The sequence below is a fragment of the Ursus americanus genome, chromosome 7, assembly GCF_024610735.1.
Source record: "Ursus americanus isolate L20-20 chromosome 7, mUrsAme1.1.p, whole genome shotgun sequence".
Classification (NCBI taxonomy): domain Eukaryota; kingdom Metazoa; phylum Chordata; class Mammalia; order Carnivora; family Ursidae; genus Ursus; species Ursus americanus.
In genome coordinates this window covers 22,690,042-22,710,571 of record NC_142133.1, presented here as the reverse complement: position 1 = coordinate 22,710,571, position 20,530 = coordinate 22,690,042, and the positions used below count along the sequence as shown (strand labels likewise).

Genomic DNA, 20,530 nt, shown 5'->3' with positions numbered 1-20,530 from the left:
TTCCAAATGGAACCTAAAAGAGAACAGCTAAGATTTAAACACAAATTAACAGACAACTCAATGTTAAAGCTGGATTTCCTTCTGTTGCATTACATTTTTCTTGTGATGCTTCAGAACAAATTCTGATAACGTTTGCTAGAAAACCAAAATCAGAGAATGTGCATATAATTACACATCTAAGCATACGTTTACCCCTGTACTTATGTATGCATTCTGACATTCATTGAATTTAGTCAGGAAGTCAATAACTGCAAATCTGAACAAAAGGGACTAGCCAGCTATTTCTCCTTAGAAATGGAATCACAGTGGAATGGACACATTACCCTGACTAACCTGGATGAGATTACACAGTAAAATCAAAAACTATGTATGCCAGGGGTCTACATGTGTAGTGAATCTAGTTCTAGAAAGAAAAAAGAGTTAATGATTACTACCCTCTCAAAACAGCAGGAAACACTAAGTAAATGTAAATTGTTTAAAAAGTGCCGCAAACAAGCTCAAGTCCTATAATCCACTCAACCTGACCCAAACGCTCAGGCCTCTGAGCGTCTATGGTCAGCCTCTATGAATAATAATTTCACAGGTCTTTCCACAGCATACCCTTACAGAATTAACTTTGAAATTTGCCAAAAATTGGACTGAAAAAATTAATTGGCAGAAATACGAGGAAGGGTGGCCCAGGATCACAGAGAAGGCTGGAAAAAAGGCACAGCCTTAGTGAGGAAGTGAAGGCAGTAGAACCCTCCCTCTGTGTGTGGACTGCCTTTTCTGTAACATATTTCGAAAACTGACACGTAATTGACATCTGTAACATTAACAAATATTTTCTGTCAAAGGTTGCTGAAAGTCAAAGGCAAGAAAGAAAGTTTGTTGGAGATCCCTGGAAGGCTTCAGGAAATGTGTCCTTTGAAGATCTTTGAAGTGTCTTGGAAGAATGAATCACTTTAACGGGCAAAGAGGGTGAGTAGGGCACTTGAGGTGGAGAAACACAGTATGAGGGAGGGGCTGGAGGGGCAAAAGTGCAAGGTCTGGTAGAGGGAGCTCACGGACGTGCCCAATTTGACTATAAGGAGAGTGAAGACAAGGCTAGAAAAGTTGGGTAGCCTAGAATATCCAGCCATAAACTGTGGACTTCATTCACTGAGTTCTCCAAGCTTTTGGGTTTTTAAAATAATGCTCTCACTACCCTATGATCCAGCAATTGCAGTACTGGGTATTTACCACAAAGATACAAATGTAGTGATCCAAAGGGGCACCAGCACCCCAATGATTATAGAAGCAATGTCCACAATAGCCCAACTATGGAAAGAGCCCAGATGACCATCAACAGATGAATGGATAAAGAAGATGTGGTATATATATTCAATGGAATACTACTCAGCCATCAAAAGAATGAAATCTTGCCATTTGCAATGACATGGATGGAACTAGGGGGTATTATATTAAGTGAAATAAGTCAATCAGAGAAAGAATTATCATATGATCTCACTGATATGCAGAATTTAAGAAACAAGGCAGAGGATCATAGAAGAAGAGAGGAAAAAATGGAACAAGACGAAACCAGAGAGGGAGACAAACCATAGAGACTCTTAATCTTAGGAAACAAACTGAGGGTTGCTGGAGGGGAGGGGGATGAGGGAATGGGGTGAATGGGTGATGGACATTAGGGAGGATATGTGTTGTGGTGAGTGCTGGGTGTTGTAAGACTGAAGAATCACAGACCTGTACCCCTGAAACAAATACTACTATATGTTAATTTTTAAAAAATAATAAAATCTGTAATTTAAAAAATAATAATAAAATAATGTTCTCACAATTTTTTCAGTTGGTAAAATATATTGAAAAGCAACTAACGGTGTGCAGACCAGTTAGAGGTTATTTAAAGTGTCAGGCAGGACATGGATTTGGAACTTAAAGGACGGTGGCAGAGAATGGGAAGGTGAGAACGCACATGAGAGTGACTATAAAGACAGTCACAAACGCGCAAGACTCAGCTGCTGCTTGAATTGCAGGGAGTAGGCAGGGAGAAGCAGGAGTTAGAAGAGACCTCAAGGTAAAGAGTCAAAGAGAATCTTCTCCGTGAATTATTAGGAGGTGGCGCTATCCTCTAAAAGCAAAGGGAACCAAGAAGATCTTCAGGGTTTGAAGTCTATGAAAAAGGTTTGGTCCAGCTCTGATTCCAAACTTAGGAAGCTGAAATGGAAGACAGAGTGGAAATGCTGAGTCACAATGGATCCTATCAACCTGAGTCCATGACTCCCTTCTGGAGGCTTTTCAACTGATGGGGAGACTGAGGGAAACAAAACTGGGGCCCACCCAGAGCTGGGTGTCAGCGTGACAGCTGGAAAAGGATCTGACAGAAGAGGATTCTAGGAGGCAGACAAGGGGAGGCAGCAAGGGTTAGTAGACCTTCTGAGCCTATAAGCAATGTGCACTGTAATTCTAGGTGACCTGCGAGAAGTCATTAAAGGAAACAGAAACGGAAAAAAATACACACCTGTCCATCTGAGTCGAAAGCCAGGCAGGCGACTCCATGTGTATGGACATCTTTAAGAATAGACACAGTCTGGACATTATAGGAATCCCATATACATATATATGGTTCCTTCCCAACTTGGCCAGTTGCAACGAGAGTTTTATCTGGGTGTAAGGCAAGGCTGAAAAAGAAAAAAAGAGAAAAAAAAGGCTCTTTTCATATACTCCTGAACAAAGTTAAGAAAAACATTTTCTTTTATCCACATTTGTTTCTCATTTCCATCATCTAACAAGAGAAGCTCAAGAGAAAGAGTCTGAACTGTCCTCAAAGTGATAAATTACCTGATTGGTCTAATGGAAATGCTGAATGGCAAAAAGAGGCTCAGCACAGTTTAACAATAATTTCATCTGATCTTACCTATTTGGTCACCTTGAAAATCAGACACTATTGTGCTTATAATTTTATGATTAGAAAACCTGTATTGTTCTATAATTGCTTTATGTCAGGATATTTACTTACTAACCTTGAAAATATTACTCAGCTGTTTCAAGTTAGCTTTTGACTTTAATTTGGAAAAAAAAAGCTGTTGCTAGGAGAAAGTGTGCTTCTCAGAATTAATTAAACCTGCTAGCACAAGCTCTGGAAGCCATCCTCATTAGGATTTCAAAGCACGGAGGGGCCTCAGAGTCAAGTGCTGTTTCTGTGTCTGTTGCCATAGATTATGTATTTTAAATGAAAATTTCTATTTTACATAAATCACTCTAACACCAAGAGAACCACAAATTACCATGCTTGTGGTTTGTGTAACATTTTCCCTCTGTAGTGCAATCAAAATAAAACTTTGTCAAATACCAACTAGAATTTCAGGGAGTCTGGAGCAGCCAAGAGGAAGAAATGTCATCGTTGTTATTCCTAGATGAGCAATTACTCTAATGTTTTAAAATTATTGTTTAAAGAAGTTGTGCCTTTCTAAAAATGGTGTTGAGAATTTTTTAAAAGGCACACTACCTATATGAAAAACTAGATGACTCTTTACAATAAATTTTTTCCTTTTTGATTTCAACATCTATTTACACAAGTAACAATTTTTTTTCCTTTTCGACTTTCAGCATGATTTTAATACAAATATATGCTCTATAAGCAGACCTGGATTTGCACGCTGCTGCCCCTTACTACCTCTGGTTCTTTGGGCATGTTCATCTCTTTGCCTCAGGTTCCTCATCTATGTAATGGGATTACAACATAAAAGGAGACAATATACAGAAGACAGAGCATTCAGCACAGCACCGGGCTCAGAGTAAGCACTCAAAGCCAAGTTTCATTATCATCATTTGTGTAACTGGCATTTTTATACAACCAACATATGCATATCCCTGTGGATACAGTGCCTCTTTCAAACACAGATTACTTTCTGCCTCTCTCCGGTCTCCATGTGTGCTTCCCCCAAGTTCTGCAGCAACCAAGCTCCCCAGGCTGTCCCCATGAGCTCATCCTCGTCCCACTAAGCTCCCTTCCTGGGCCTCCCACCAAACCTACTGCGGTCTTTTGCATGCAACCGTGAGCACTATCCCCTTTCCTCACTGAGGTCCCCCCCGCCCCCAGGCCCTGGTACCGGAGTGCAGCTTGTCTTCTGGGGTGTTCCCAATGCCCCCACTGCCCAGGTCCTCATTCACAGTACTGCTCCCCACACTGGAGGTCGGGTCCGCCTGCACTCTCCTGCCCAGGCTGGTGCTTCGTCAGGTTTTTGTTTTCTTCTTTTTAAACAAAGAGGGTGCAGGTGGAGCCTGCATAGTGGCTTTGTAGCTAGAGGGGAGGAAGGTGTGAGTGTGGGGCCAGATGCAGGGGCAGGGAGCGGATGGGCTGGGAGGGACTGAGCATCAGGGGCGGCTCAGAAGACCGACAATCAGGCCCCAGGTGCTGCTGCCACACCTCTTGCCCGAAAGAAGCGTGATCCAAGGGGATCTCGGAGAGTTCTGCGGGGCCGGTGAAGGAGTACACGGATGAGGAACACCTGGGTGCCTCTGGTGCCGGAGGCCTCTCACGCGGAACTCCTCTGTAAGAAGTTTGGCTCCTATCACCTGTCAAGCAAACCCCAATCTCCGTGATGCCTCGTGCCCCTTCCCTCTGCACGCAGAGTCACAGTGTGGGGCACTTCGTCCCAGGGGCCAGGCCAGGTGTGGGGATGGGCTCTGGCCCAAAGGCTATACAAGGGCGGTACCGCCTGAGGCCACAACCTGGGAGTGAAATGCACACACCCCCAGCCACAAGTCTATGACCTTCTAGGAGGAAGGACTCAGACACAGGCCCTTTTCTGCAGCGGCCCTTGGGGCCCAACCGATACCTGCAAAGGTCCAAGGCCTCAGCAACTGTCATTGCACATCCTCAGGGCCAGCTGTTCCTCCTGGCAGCAGCAAGCTGTCTAGCATTGTCCCAGGAGACCCCTGCTGCCGGTTCCTTGAGCCTCTCTCCTGAAGAACAGCCTCAGAGCTTTGCTCTCCTTCTCTGACACAGCCCAAGTGACAGCGCCCTGAGATGCGTCGGCTGGCCTCTTCACCCTAGGCCCCTCCATCAGCAAATGTTCTCCTGTGAACAGGGTCCGGGATGCCCGTGGGCCTGGCTGGCGCCTGGGCGGGGTGGGGGCAGTGTGGGCTTTCCCAGGAAGGCAAACACGGGACAGGTGCGCTTCTGATGTGTGTGGGAGTGAGTGCAGGTCCAGATGCCAGGGTAGGGACGGGATGAGCCGGAGGCACTGCGTGTCAGAGGCAGCTCAGAGTGCAGCTCCAGCCCCAGGCACTGCCTCGGCCACCACTCTCCGCAGAGGAAGCCCCGACCCACGGGATCTCGGGAGTTTTAAGGGCCGGAGGAGGAGTCCTGGGATAAGAAACACCTGGGTGCCCTGGATCTGCGTCACCATTTAACAAGTGTTTGCAGGAAAATATATCCTCGGGAATCTTTATAAGGAGTACCAGAAAAAGATAACACATTTAAAAGGTGCAAAGGACATCCATGTACAAAGACAATACTCAAATTCAGTCTTGCAGAGAGTAGCAGAAAAAGAAATGGGTAAGGTAGGCCAGGGCAGCCCTGTAAGCCCTTTTAAGCAGGCCAGGAAGGTAGGGCACCGGTGCCCATTCTTAGAGGACAGGGCATGAACAGTTGCATAATTTAGTAAGGTAACTCCAGCAGCAGGGAAGGACAGATGGGTGAGAAGTGTTAGGAGAAGAGGCAAGGAGGCCAATAAGGGAACAGGTGACAGTGAGGTAAGGAGGGGTAGAGCGGATGGGAAAAAGGATGAGTCAAGAGGTACTCAAGGGAACGAGAGAAAAAGTTTTCAGATGCTGAAGGCTAAGAAAAGCCTGAGCATGTCAAAGTTGCCTGAAGTTATTTGCTTGGGCAACTTTTAAACTCAGAACTTGCAGCATTAGAGTTTAAAACCTGAGGTCTGATTCTGGGAAAAGGTGGCTTAACCCAATTTTCAGTGAGGAAACCGAGGAGATCCCTCAGGTTAGCACCACATCTGCAGTCCTCAGGGCTGTGAAGAAGAGGGTCTGACTGGACAGTGCGATCCATGAGGGCAGGGGCTGTTTCCATCACTCTACACCCCGTTCCCGGAACATCACATGCAGAGTGGCAATAAAGTGCTTGCCGAAGAGGGAGCAAATGATGCCAACGATCATGGCTGCCATATTGTCTCGCCACACTGACGTGCGCAGTAGGTTCTAAACAGGAACTGGAAAATAAAGAATGAGTGTTTTCCCCCTAGATGGTCAGAGACACTGTCAAGAGACCTAAGCAAAACTTTGCTGGGTCACAGCTTCTGTTTAAAATGTTTGGATAATGAAGACATACAAATGGCTAACAGACACATGAAAAAATGTTCAAAATCATTAGCCATCAAGGAAATTCAAATCAAAACCACACTGAGATACCACCTTACGCCAGTTAGAATGGCAAAAATAGACAAGGCAAGAAACAACAATTGTTGGAGAGGATGTGGAGAAAGGGGATCCCTCCTACATTGTTGGTGGGAATGCAAGTTGGTACAGCCACTCTGGAAAACAGTGTGGAGGTCCCTTAAAAAGTTAAAAATTGAGCTACCCTATGATCCAGCCATTGCACTACTGGGTATTTACCCCAAAGATACAGACGTAGTGAAGAGAAGGGCCATATGCACCCCAATGTTCATAGCAGCAATGTCCACAATAGCTAAATCGTGGAAGGAGCCGAGATGCCCTTCAACAGATGACTGGATTAAGAAGTTGTGGTCCATATATACAATGGAATATTACTCAGCTATCAGAAAGAACGAGTTCTCAACATTTGCTACAACATGGACGGCACTGGAGGAGATAATGCTAAGTGAAATAAGTCAAGCAGAGAAAGACAACTATCATATGATTTCTCTCATCTATGGAACATAAGAACTAGGATGATCAGTAGGGGAAGAAAGGGATAAAGAAAGGGGGGGTAATCAGAAGGGGGAATGAAACATGAGAGACTATGGACTATGAGAAACAAACTGAGGACTTCAGAGGGGAGGGGGGTGGGGGAATGGGATAGACCGGTGATGGGTAGTAGGGAGGGCACGTATTGCATGGTGCACTGGGTGTTATACACAACTAATGAATCATCGAGCCTTACATCGGAAACCGGGGATGTACTGTATGGTGACTAACATAATATAATAAAAAATCATTAAAGCAATGATTGGAAAGTAAAAAAAAAAAAAAAAAAATGTTTGGATAGGGGCACCTGGATGGCTCAGTCGGTTAAGTGTCTGCCTTTGGCTCAGGTCGTGATCCCAGGGTCCTGGGATAGAGCCCCACGTTGGGCTCCCTGCTCACTGGGGAGTCTGATTCTCCCTCTCCTTCTGCCCCTCACCCCGACTTTCTCTCTTTCTCTCAAATAAATAAATAAAATCTTTTTAAAAAGGTTTGAGATTATTTGGTAGACTCCTGGGGTCCTGAAATACCCGGAATTTTAAAAAATTCACTCTTCCAGGCAGTTGTTCTTAATATAATTTCAGGCTTCCCAACCTTTCTCACTTCCTTGAATGGGGTGAGGGTGATGAAATACACAGCTATCAAGAAATAGTGAAAGAGGCCTTCAAAATAATTTACTAGTCTAAATTACTCAATTAGTGGTGTGACCCAAAAACATCCCATTATGGATTTCAAGTATTTTTACTCTCGTTATTGTTCTTTTCCTTCATATCAAGGCCCATAAATTTATCACATTCATTAAAAAGTTCACATTGGAAATTTTTATTTTTTAGTTTTTTGTCAGACGTCCTTTCATGCTGTTCTTTACATCATCTATTCCCAGTGCATGATACCCAGTGACCCAGGTTCCTCCTTTGCCATTTGAACACATTATCAGTTATCTTTTCCCCTTTTGTAAGCCGAGACTCTCTGACCTCACCTCTCTGGCTTGCGTGCAGCTTGACTGCTCAAAATGAGTCATAATGTTCCTATTTATCCGTGTCCATGTCAAGAACAGAGAGAACAGAGAACAACCTTTATTCATTTGTTACCTTCCCATCAGCTCCTCAGAAACGTCACTCCTTCCACTGGATGACGGTATCTGTGTATCTTTTAGAGCACAGCCGAGTGGCACTTCACCTTTATTGTAAATTTGTCATATCATTTCAACATACTCTTTAAAATTCATGAGGGACCGGGGGAAAACCAACAAGCTTTAATCTCTGAATTTGCAACGCGGAATATGTAAGTAAGGTGTCAGATGGGACGGCTGCAGAAGCACATCTACAGGAAGCACGTCGGAAGCTGCCATCAAGGTATCTATTCCCTTCTTCCCACACCTCTGCACTGAGGAATGCAAGAATTTCCAGAAAAGTCACGTTGAGCAGGATCTGCTTTTTCCTAATCCCAAAACATCTTTGGAATTTTAGTTGAAAAGCACTCAAATGACAGATGTTTATATATGTATGTATTTTCCTCACATAAAACCAACTCCACCCCCCGCCGCACACTACAAACTGTTCTTCGCTCCTTCCAGAGGTGCCCTGAGCCTAAAAAGGGACCCTACAGTAATGCCTTTAGATGAGCCAACAGATTAAAGAAAGTTAGGTCCCCTTATCCGATTAAGGATCTGTCATGGAAAGAATCATACCTCCTGAATTCCTTCTGATAAGATTTCATCTATGAAACGGCCAACTATTCTGTACTTTCCAGGGAGAAAATTGCAGAAGTGGAAAGCACCATTACACAACATATCTGTTCTACTCTGAGTCTCCCGTTGTCTTCTTCACCATATCACAGTGTTTTACGTCTTTCTGGGACTGAAAGTATTGATACTACTTACTCAGATGTTAAGTCTATCTGCCATTTGAAAATCCATAAATCAAATCTCTTCTATGTTCTTCTAAGAACACTTGCCGTTTTGCAAATCTTGCACATCATTATAGTTATAAAAGCAATGCTGCAATATTAAAACTTTAAAAATTGACTCCCTTTCCCTGAAGGTCTCGATACAATCGAGGTCTCAGTCCACACCTATATGAAAAGGTTCGGTGTCATTCTATTTTTCCTTTGGTACTCAGTTTATTGCATTGATAGTATTATACACGCAGCAACAAAAAAGGGATCAAGCTTTTAGAGAACTGCTTTTCTCTGTGTATATAAAAATCTGGTTCCCTTGGGAAATCCCATCTTCTGTTACCATAGCAATAGAAAGCACTGCAGAGAAGGACTTTCATCACCCTATCTGGGAGAAGGAATTGATTTGTTTCTCCAGCATGCCGGGAGGGCAAAAGCATGTCTTTCTGATGTCAAATGAAATCAAGATGATTTCCAAATATGTTGTATGAGGAGATGAGAATTAATAGGGTCGTGGAAAGAGGGAGCTTTGCTTATAAAGGTTAAACAGAAAACACTAATCAACACTAATCATTCTTGATTCCTGAAGGCAAAAAATTGTATTTGAGTACTTGTTCCAAGTGCAGCATTTAAAAAATGCTCATGATTCTGACTTAACTTTTTCTTAAGATTTTATTTTTAAGTAATCTCTACACCCAACGTGGGGCTTGAACCCACGACCCCAAGATCAAGAGCTGCACGCTGTACTGACTAAGCCAGCCAAGAGGCTCTGATTTTACTTTTTTTTTTTTTAAGATTAATGTATTTATTTGAGGGGGTAGGGGCAAAGGAGAGAGAGAATCCTCAAGTAGACTCCCTGCCAAGTGCAGTGCCTAACACGGGACCCTGAGATCATGACCTGAGAAATCAAGAGTCCAACACCCAATCGACTGAGCCACCCAGGCACTCCCTCCCCCAGTTTTACTTTTTAAAGCCTCATTTCATTTTTGCCTAGGCTACTTCAGTGATTCTCTCAGTAATAAATTAATGTTATTATATCTTTTTAAAAGTAGTCTCACTAGGAAAGCATGAAAACTTTCTCCCGGCCTACCCTGAAGATAACACTAAGAGAAATTTCCCAAAGTTGGGGGCCTAAGTGCATCTGGGTGACTGGGCTGAACTATCTGAGAGCAGTGGGGAGGCAGCTGCTCTCTGGGCTGGACAGGGAGTGGCCAGCCTCAGAGGACGTGCACCAGAGGAAGAAAAGGCAAAGGAAGGCTTTATTTGAACACGGCAGCCTGTTGATAACGTGGCCACAGATGGAGGTGGCTGGGCTCTAGTCTTTGTCCCCCAAGATGCCCTTAGCATTAGAGTGCCATCACTGGTGCTGTGATCTCATCTGATACCACAGAGAGGGAGGGCCCTGCCTTCCAGGTGGGCCTGGGCAGGATGAATGGAAGTGATGGCAATGTGGACAGACTACCAGTGGTCCATTGATTGCCATGTCCTGACCGGTGTGAGCCTGAGGGTACCTGTATGGTTGAGCATGGAGATCCCTCAAACTGGACTTCTCAACAACCTCGATGAGTGGTACATTTAATGGGAATTAATGTGATTTAGAAAAATGAAGAAACGAAATATATCTTGCATGCTTAGTACCACCATACTTGCATCATTATGGAAATATATTCCAGTAATACTTTAATACCACATTGAAGAGTGGTTAAGAACGTAGTGGTTTTGCTGCCTGGGATCAAAGCAGGCAGTGACATGCTGAAGCCAGTTCAGACTGACCAGAAAGAGCTGTTAAATTATAGCAATTTTGGGGATCAATTGTTAAACACAACCACTGTCAAATATTAAGTTATATAAACTTACAACTAAAAAAATACATACTAAAACTCATTACTTCCTAATGATTTTACTACATTTGACTATTATCTTGAGGTTATTTACCATTCTCCTCTCTCTATGGTAGAAATACTATAGAATGATGTGCTACTGCACATCTCTTCACAACTCTGTTTTCAGTACTGTCACGTGAGTGGTTTGAAATCAGCCATTGCGGAAGTATTTACATCATGGAAATCAACAAATACCACAAGTAAAGGCTTGATTTATTGTGTTGTTGGTTGTCTACACTTAAGACATAGAAGGATAAAATGTTAGTAATGCAGAATAGACTTAAAAAGGTGCCATGTCTGTAGCTGTTAAATTGTGAATCACACAAAAAATTGAGAAAATAATCTTCCAATATTCAAAAAATATCATCCAGTTCGGCAGAGCAGTTGCTCACATCATTGACAAATGACTGAAGTGCTGATATACGTCTTTGTTGTTTCACTTTTGTCTTAGTGATATAATTGTATAATATAAATATAATATAAAGTAAAAAGATATGTCTTAGCAATATAATTGAAAATACCAACATTCATGTCAGAACTACACTCATTTGTCAATGATGTGAGGGACTTCTTTTCTGAACCAGGAAATCAAGCATTCATTCCTTGTCCGATTTTGTCAGATCATAGTTGAACTGCAACCAAAGTTTGGCCACAGATGCATGAGTTCAACAAAAATCAATGAAAAAATTCTATGAGAATCGATTGGCTGTATGGAATTTACAATAAGGCGGATACTTTTTTATTATTTGTAAATTGTGTGCCACCCATCATTTATACCAGTAAAATGTATCGCGAACCTTTAAGGGTATATGCATACATTTTTTTTTCTCTTGAAGAGCTGCTTATTAAACAGTCATCAGTACATCACTGAAGCGTATCTCCTCTACTTACTGGCACAAAATAGTTTCTCACAAATCACCTTCAGCAAATTACTCAACTTCTATGTGCCCCAGTTTCTCTTCCATAAAATAAGAATAGTAACAGTACCAACAAGAAAGAAGGTAGGTAAAATTGTGAGGGTTTAATAAATCCTAAGGTGGTGATTAAAACAGTAGTGCTTAAAATCTATCGGGCACTATATAGGTATTGTTATTATTAACCGCCACGTGATAGAGTCTGCTCAAAACAAACATACGTGAAACTCGTTCTTCCCCCCTGAGGACTGACATTCTTAACCAGGGAAACTCATCTCCATAGAGTTATTGTGAACTAACCTTCAAAATTTAAAAATAACACTACCCTCTGAGAATTAAACGGTTAAGAACTACATGCAATGGACAAGATTGGTTGTTAAAGAAGTTATTCTAAGGAGAAAATATCCGAGGCAAGAACAGTCTTTGGAACTGTAATCCAGTCACAACTGGCAGTGAGAGAATTCGGACTCAACCACCGAAATCAGTAAATCTGAGTAAAAATGTTAATAGAAGGGAAAGTTCTGTGTAAAGCCTTCATAGAAAATAGTCATATTTAAGACAGAATAGTATTGGTTAAGGATAGACATATAGATTGATGGAACAGAATTGAGTCTAGAAATAGACCCACGCTGATATGGTCAACTGATTTCCAACAAAGATGTTAAGGTAACTCAAAGGGGGAAGGATAGTTTTTTTCAACAAATAGTAATGGAACAATTAGATACCCACATGGAAAAAAGGAACCTCAACACTTACCTCTCATCAACCACAAAAATTATCTCAAATGACCAGAGATCTCAGTGTAACAGCTAAAAGTATACAACTGATAGAAAAAACACACACTTTGCGACCTTTGAAAGACAATGTTTCTAAGAGAAGAAACAAAGAACACAAGCCATAAAAGAAAAAAATGATAAACTGGACTTCAAAATTAAAACATCTGCTCTTTGAAAGACACCATCAGGAAAAGGAAAAGGAAAGCCATGGACTGGTAAAGAAAATTCACAAAGGAATTTTGCCCTCAATACATAAAGAATGCTTACGATTTAATAGTAAGAGGACAACCAAATTTAAAATATGGCCCAAAGACTTGGACATTGTCAAAAACAACTATAATTAAAAAGACTGACATTCCAGGTGTTGCTGAGGATGTAGAGCCACTGGAATTACATACCTTGCTGATGGGAATGTAAAATGATAAATCACTTTGGAAAGCATTTGGCAGTTTCTTATAAAGTTAAATATAAACTTACCATATGATCTAGCAATTCCATTTTTGGTTATTTACCCAAGAAAAAAGATATGTCTAAACAAAGACGTACATACAAATTTCACAGCAGCTTTATTTATAATAGCAAAAAACTGAAAATAACACAAATAGCCATCAATGGGTGAATGGATAAAGAAATTATTATATAGTCACACAATGGAATTGTTCTCGGGAATAAAAAGGAATGAACTACTGACACACACATCAACATGGATGACTCAAAACCATTATTACTGAATGAAAGAATCCTAGAGTATTCAGTGGAATATTCACACCAATATCTTCACCATACAAAGGTGGGACCCAACAGATACTATCTAAAGTTGATGACTCCAAAAATAAAGGTATAAAAATATAACTTAAAGTTACAAAGGTAAATGTTAAGGGAATTAAAAATAATGAAATAACCTTTTGGGGAAGAGAAGGAAAGAAGCAAGAATGATATATGTAAACTACATTCTCAAGTATCCTGGAAGGAAGTCAGTCATGGGTTGGATTCTAAAATGGATTAATCACAAAATAGCAATTAATCCTACTGGTTTGAGATGTGGAGGTAACCACCAGGAACAACAAAAACAAAACAAAAAAGAACAGCCCTAAGAATCAAAAGTGTTCCTTTGGAAAGTAAATTGGGGATGGGAAAAGGTGGGGCAGGGACAGTTTTTCATTATATAAGGCATTCAGTAATCTTTGATTTGTGTATCTATATTGCTTTGATACAAATATAAAAATTAAGCAAATAAAAAAACAATTACAGAGAAACAAAAATTGACTTATTTACGCAAAAAAAAAAAAAAAAAGAATGTATCTGGTGGTTTAGAAGTCTTCCACAGGCAGGAAGTAGGAAGGGATATCTGATGACTATATCAGATTTATCAACCCCCAGATGTTCTCATCAAGTACAATTGTTACTGATAAAATGATTTTGATCAGCATGGCTTGTCTTACAATTCATTCTTTGAAAAAGGAGAAATACTGCCTTAAGACTGTAGCACAACAATTTAGTAATGAGAAGTTTCACTAATGAAAGGGGTCTACATGAAACCCAGCTTTCTGAAGCTATTCATCTTGTTTTTTCCTCTTCAAGTAAGGAGCATGACTCAAGCATTGAGGGCTATATTTGGCAGAAGTCCTGTTAATTTAGGATAATTAAATATGCCAGTCATGTGTTTCAGTAAGGTCTGATTAATACTTTAGAGAAGTCATTAGTGAATCCATCTGGTCTAGTGGCTTTGCCAGATGGCAAAATGCTACTACCTCTATCTGTTCTGCTCTTGGAATATTCTACTTCTATTGTAAAATAGCATGCAGTTATTTTCAGGGTAAGCCTTATTTGCTAGTTTATATTCTCAAAGGATCTGGAAGGTGCAAGGCAAGCCTCACAACTGTGTTAACACCATGCCAACTGAGCCACAAGATCTCAAGGCTGTATTAAATGGCCTCTTGTTCCACTGCTGAATTCTAAATGATTTCATCATTTCCGTTTCCTCAAAATGTTCTACGTTAAACATTTCAGATGGTGCTGCTCCATTTGTGACTGGAGAGTCAGAACTACAGGGAGAGGTAACCAGCTGTATTTCACACCTATGAGATTATAATACTCCAGGATGAGGAGAACCCTGGAAGTACTTCCTCCATGTGGATGGTCATCTAAACGGGAAAGTGGCCAGTTTCGATTTTTTTTAATTACAGAATTGCACAGCTCTGTGAGAGCACCATAAAACGACTATCTTAAAGTTGTTTTGGTTCTTTGACCATGCAGAGTTAACCTTTGACTTATTAATTCCCTAACCAGCTGGACTGAAATGCAAGGTATTCTGCAACGCATTGACAATGGCAACTTTAGTACCAGTTGGTGTCTAAGGTAAATGCTTAAATCCAATTCATACCTGAGGACTTGGAGCTGCTGGGGGAGGGTTTGGGGCAGCTTGATGAGGGTATGAGGCAAAAATAAAGCTAGAAAAGATCCCTAAATTTTATTGCCACCCTCAACCTCCAAACCCTCAAGTCTATTCTTTTTTTTAAATAATATTTATTTTGTTATATTAGTCACCATACAGTACATCCCCAGTTCTTGATGAAATGTTCCATGATTCATTACTTGCATATAACACCCAGTGCACCATGCAATATGTGCCCTCCTTAATACCCATCACCGGCCTGTCCCAATCCCCCACCCCCCTCCCCTCTGAAGCCCTCAGTTTGTTTCCTCAAGTCTATTCTAAGGCTAAGCATTAGGTTGAGCTGAAGCCCCACTGTCTCCTAATAAAGGCCATATTTGCATACCTAGTTGACTTAGTTGACTGTGATCAGAATTTATATTTATGGAACTATTACTTCCAAGACCACCCCCTGAGCATCTGGGAACTAGGGGTACCACACTAGAGCAACTCGTGCACTTAGAACTCTGGTTTTTATTTTGCTCTTGGTTGATAGCACTTCCCTTTGGTTTTATCTTATTCCTCTTCCTTCCCCTCTTTTCCTCCCTTTTGCTCTGTCTTTATGTTAAGTGTCATATTTTTTCCAGCATTTCTATGTGTTTGGAGAGGAGCAGGAAGGGTGGGAAGGTATGCATCTGACATCTCAGTCCCACATGTTCGCCGGAACTAGAAGTCCACGCTTGACTCTTAACCACCACCCTCAATTCTGAACAGCTGGGATTCTATCATTGTAGAGCTAACACTAAACTTGGCATAATGACTAATTAAAATCTTTTTGAGATCTAGATGTGCAAGAATATCTGTTTCTATTGAGTAGAGATGGTTACAGAGCAATGCCACCTTCCACTACCATTGTCTTTCATCACCGCAGACACCTTCAATGCAATGTGGGCAATCTGGAAAAATCAAAATGGGGTGCAGGATCATCTATCTTTGAGGCACCTGCACTCTATGGTAAAGCAAAAATATGGGATCCCAGAGGCCCAGAGAGAAGAGGCCAGAATGAGCAGACTGGCTTTTGCATGTGGGTATGAATTAGTATAAAGAAGGGGTGATTTCCTTAAGAAACTGCTGAGCAAGTATCTAGCACCTGTGCCCTTAGTAGACCAGGTGCCAAAGAGTGCTATTAGACCTCCAGGCTCTAGGGGCAAAAACTAGTTATAGCTTGGACTCTGCTGTGCCAAAAGAGAAGGGAAGATGAGTACCCTTCTGATGACTGGGTTCTCAAAAGATGACAGCCAACCTCAGAAATGTCTCTTGGGATGTACCTTCCTTTGATGTTTTGTTTTGGTTTGTTTTTTTGTTTTGTTTTGTTTTGTTTTGTTTTGTTTTTGCTGCTTGATCTATTAACCACAGAAAAGAATACCAGTATCTCCCACTCAATGTGAATGGATCAATTTCTCCAAGTAGGTCTGTTGAGTTTTGCATTTTATTTTTTAGGCTGTGTTATTTGGTACATACAAGCTTAGGCCTTTTTTTTCCTGGTAAACCACTTTATTATCATGTAGCTACTTTCTTTATCCCTAGTATTTGATTATGCTTAAAGTCTATTTTATAAGATATTAATTGAACCATACAAGCTTCCTTTTGGCTAGAATTTGCCTGGTATATCTTTCTATCTTTTTACCGTCCACCTTTCTGCATTTTTAACCTTTAGGGATATCTCTTACAAAGGATATAGCTGGATCTTTTTAATCCCAGGTGAAAATCTGTATCTATTAACTGGAGAATACAGTTTATTTGTACTTCATATAATCATTGAGATATTTGGATTTATGTCTGCCACTTATTTTATGCATTATTCATCCTGTTTTTTGTTTTCTAGTTTTTCTTCCCTTTTAAATCTTTTTTTTAATTTCTTTTTTTCTCATTTTTTCCCATTCTTTAAAAGTTGTTTTCCCATTCTTTTAAAAGTTGTTGTGTCTTCTATTGTTCTATTATGGATTAATCTAGAAATGTTAACATGCATTCTTACAAAAATCTAAAGTTAAGCATTACCTGTACCTTCTTCTTTAACCATGTAAGAACTTAAGAACACTTTTTAACTCCTATCTGTGCTCACATTCTAATTCTACCGTTATTTTACTCATTTTTTAACATACAATTTAGACATTATTATTATTATTATTGTTTCATGCAGTCAATGTTTATTTAGTTATCTATACATTTACCAATTACTTTGCTCTCATTTCTCTTGCCTCTCAGGTATTTCAATCTCAGATCATTCTTTCCATCTTAAGTACATCCCTTACATTTCTTTAGTGGAGGTCTGAAAAAATTCTTGTTTTACCTGAAAATTTCTTTATTTTGTTTCTATTCTTGAAATACAGTTCCACCAGATACATAATTCTAATATAACTCCTCACTCTATTCTCCACCTTTCTAAACCTCTCTGTCCTAGACCATTTATTCAGATATACTTCTTTTTTTAATTCTGTTTATTTCAAAGCTCTAATAGATTCTTTTTCAAATCTTAGTTATTTTAAATAATGTCTTGCTCCTAATCTGTATTTTAATCCCATATTCTATTTCTTTAAACATATTAATCATACTCATTTTTAATATATATAGTATATATATTTTTTATATATTTCTTATTTATATATATTATATATATGTATATACTGATTATTTTTTTAACTGAAGCCTCATGCTTCTTGGAATTTTATCTGTGGGAATTTTTTGAGACTCAGGGAAAAAGTACATTCCTCTAGAAGACTTGTACTTGCTTCTGTGGGCACTTGGGGACACCAGTGTGCAAGGATCATTGTGTGAGGTTTCGTCAGACCACAAAAGCAGTGTGAATTTGTATTTCAAAACTATATGAGAGCCATCACATGATCATACATTTTCAAAAAGGAGATTTTATTTCCCTTTTCCTCACTAATGTTTTATGCAAGCAGGTTGCTTTGTTTTGTTTTGTTTCTAGTTTACTGTTACAATGTAGGGCCAGGTCTTTGGGGTTCTAACTGTACCAGCATCTACCGTTAGACCATTTTTTCCTCTGTCACCAACGTCCCATGAGGTCATCCAAATAGAAGCTCAAGAACACCAGAGTTTAGCTTATGCCCCAGAGCAAAGACCATCTTGAATACTGACTGTTTTCTCTGGGTCTCAACCTTCACTTCATTTTTGGCCTTTAAGCATTCCTTGACTTACCAGCTTATTCAGAAATAAATTTTAAATTATATTTTAAATATTTTATCCAGCATTTTTAATTATTCTCAGTGGGAGAGTTGTTCAGGTTATCTGATTTTGTACATTTCTAAAACACGAGTCTGTCCCTTCTGCAATCTCACTACTACTGCTCTGATTTACGCTCCTTGCTAGTGTTTAGAAATCACTTCATAATCCTTCACTGCACTTACTACAGTCTATCTGGAATCATGATTAGACCTGTTTTAAACATGCATCTCATGTTGTGAACTATAAGCCTGATTTGTTGATTGTTATTTCACAATGCCACCATCTACCACACATACACGAGCACATGAATGCACATACACTAACATATACTTACACACTCATTAACCTACCCTCATCCATGCAGCCTTACACATTCTCATCCACATACACATTGCAGACCACTGCACCTTGCACAGGAAGCACTCAGCACAGACTTAGGTGAATCACATTTTATTTTCGTATCTTTAGCTTTTGATGCCCAACTTATACCTAGATCATTGTTTTTGTGCAGTCTGTGATTTCTAGATTTGGCGATCATCTGAGATCTTGTTCTGAGTACATGTGATTTCATTGATTTCCGCTCCTGATCTGTGACTCTGGATGAAGTGTGTGTGATGGATGAGAACTCTGACTTTGGAGTCCTATAGACCTGCATTTGGTTTGGATCTCAACTCTACCATTTACTGACTGTAAGAATGTCAAAAGTTAAATAAGGTTTTCTCTGGGCCTCAAGTTTCTTATCTGCTAAACGGGGAAATGTAAACATTTAGCACAAGGTTTGGGACTCAATGAGCACTCAACCAATAGAAGCTGTAAGTTTCCAGGTCTTTTAGCATGACAACTAAAATTATTTTTTACCAAGTGAACTGAATTTAAAACCTTAAACATGTGAGATAGGTTACTTATTTTGATTTTTAGATGTGGAAAATAAAAACTGAAATAATTATCTTTTTCTCATTCTTTCTCTTTTGGGATCGCTAGTTATAATTCTACCAGTATTTTTAAAGAATGTTAACTACAAGAGGGCAGGGATTTTAGTCTGTTTTCTCACCAGTGACACTGGATCAGCACAGTGCCTGGCGCCTAAAGGATGCTTTATAAACACTTGCTGAATGAATAAATAAGTCAACACACATAGCTCCAAATGTCTGAATAAGAGGAAGTCAGGTGAAAGAACACATTAAATGATATAGGCACACTTCATGCATATAATTCCTGTCACAAACTCTGCAGATCATGAAGAAAGAAAGAAAGAAAGATCATGAAAAATGTAATTTGTACTCAACGTGAATAGTTCCCCAAAATATTTATTTAAAATTATCCAGAAGATTAAAATCTAATTTTATAAGTGCCATACTGACATAACATTTTAATTCACAGGGCCTCATGTCTTTCTAACTAAATTAGGTACAAAATTAAAAATAACCACATTTGTGATATTGGTTTTGAAAAATTGCATATTAGATTCCTTATAATAGTTTGTATAGCAAAAATGTTCAACAGAAATGAAGAAAGGGTCTTTGAAAGCCAAGAACACAGCAAACAAGCCTAATTCAAGGTCACCAATTTTCCTTTGTATTTTAGTTCAGCACAAATGGTTCAGCAAGGAGAAAAAAAGCTTTATCTATATTCTATTATTTGGCAAAAAAGACAAGCATGCCCTTCCTCAGAGCAGAGGTATGACATCACAAGGGGGAGTCAAGCATGAATAAACTCTCCCTTTAAAAGAAAGCTCATGCAAGCAGCACTTCAGTGTCCAGGCCAACCTCACCCATTACTTCATATTCACAGACATGTCATAGGAAATGATTTTCAACTCTAATGGGAAATTTTTACAGAGCAGAAATTAATGTCCATGGTTAAGTAAATCCAAGAAAACAGTACATGAAGGATAACTCTGTTTAGGCTCCTTAACCCTTAATGCAATGGGAGTCCCCTGCCAGCTCCTGTTTCAGAGGCTTTGTCCATGTGGTCAAGTCTAACCCCCAAGAAGGGTCTAGCTGGGCTGGAACTGAGGGTCCTACATACATACTATGTAGAGACAACACCCTCTACACTTCCCCTCGCATTCTCCCATATCTGATTTCATCCACTAAGGGTAAGAAATTTAAAAATTGCTTGAGGCCAAAAAATTTGCACTCTGTCCAGAATGGTGGTTCAACCATCTCCCCATCCAAATATCTGATACGCCAAGGGGTGCAGTGAGAATGCACAGAATGCAGGCTGTGCCAACAGGCCCAGAAAAGAATTTACCAACTTGGAGGGCAGAATGTGGTCCATGAGCCTCTAAGTCAATTTATGTTAGTTTTAAGAATAATGAAAGCACCCCTGAAACAAATAATACATGATATGTTAATTAACTGATTTTAAATTAAAAAAAAAAGAATAAGAAAGCATGCATGTAGTGGGGGGTCTCTGAAAATTATGACTGTTTTAGGATATGTTTGATGATAATTAATGTCCATAGTTTTAAAACAGGTACTCCCCCCAAAAAATCTGGCTACAATGTACTCCTTAATTCAA

The 20,530-nt window shown here is 39.9% G+C and overlaps 1 protein-coding gene across 1 annotated transcript in view; it reads right to left on the bottom strand.

The window, feature by feature from the left end:
* EML6 (EMAP like 6) overlaps window positions 1–20,530 on the bottom strand; it is a 275,854-nt gene that overhangs the window by 162,297 nt on the left and 93,027 nt on the right. Inside the window, exon 3 of the mRNA XM_087863403.1 lies at window positions 2,498–2,657. Coding sequence (XP_087719529.1) covers window positions 2,498–2,657 — 160 coding nt within the window. The remainder of the gene's footprint in view (window positions 1–2,497; window positions 2,658–20,530) is intronic.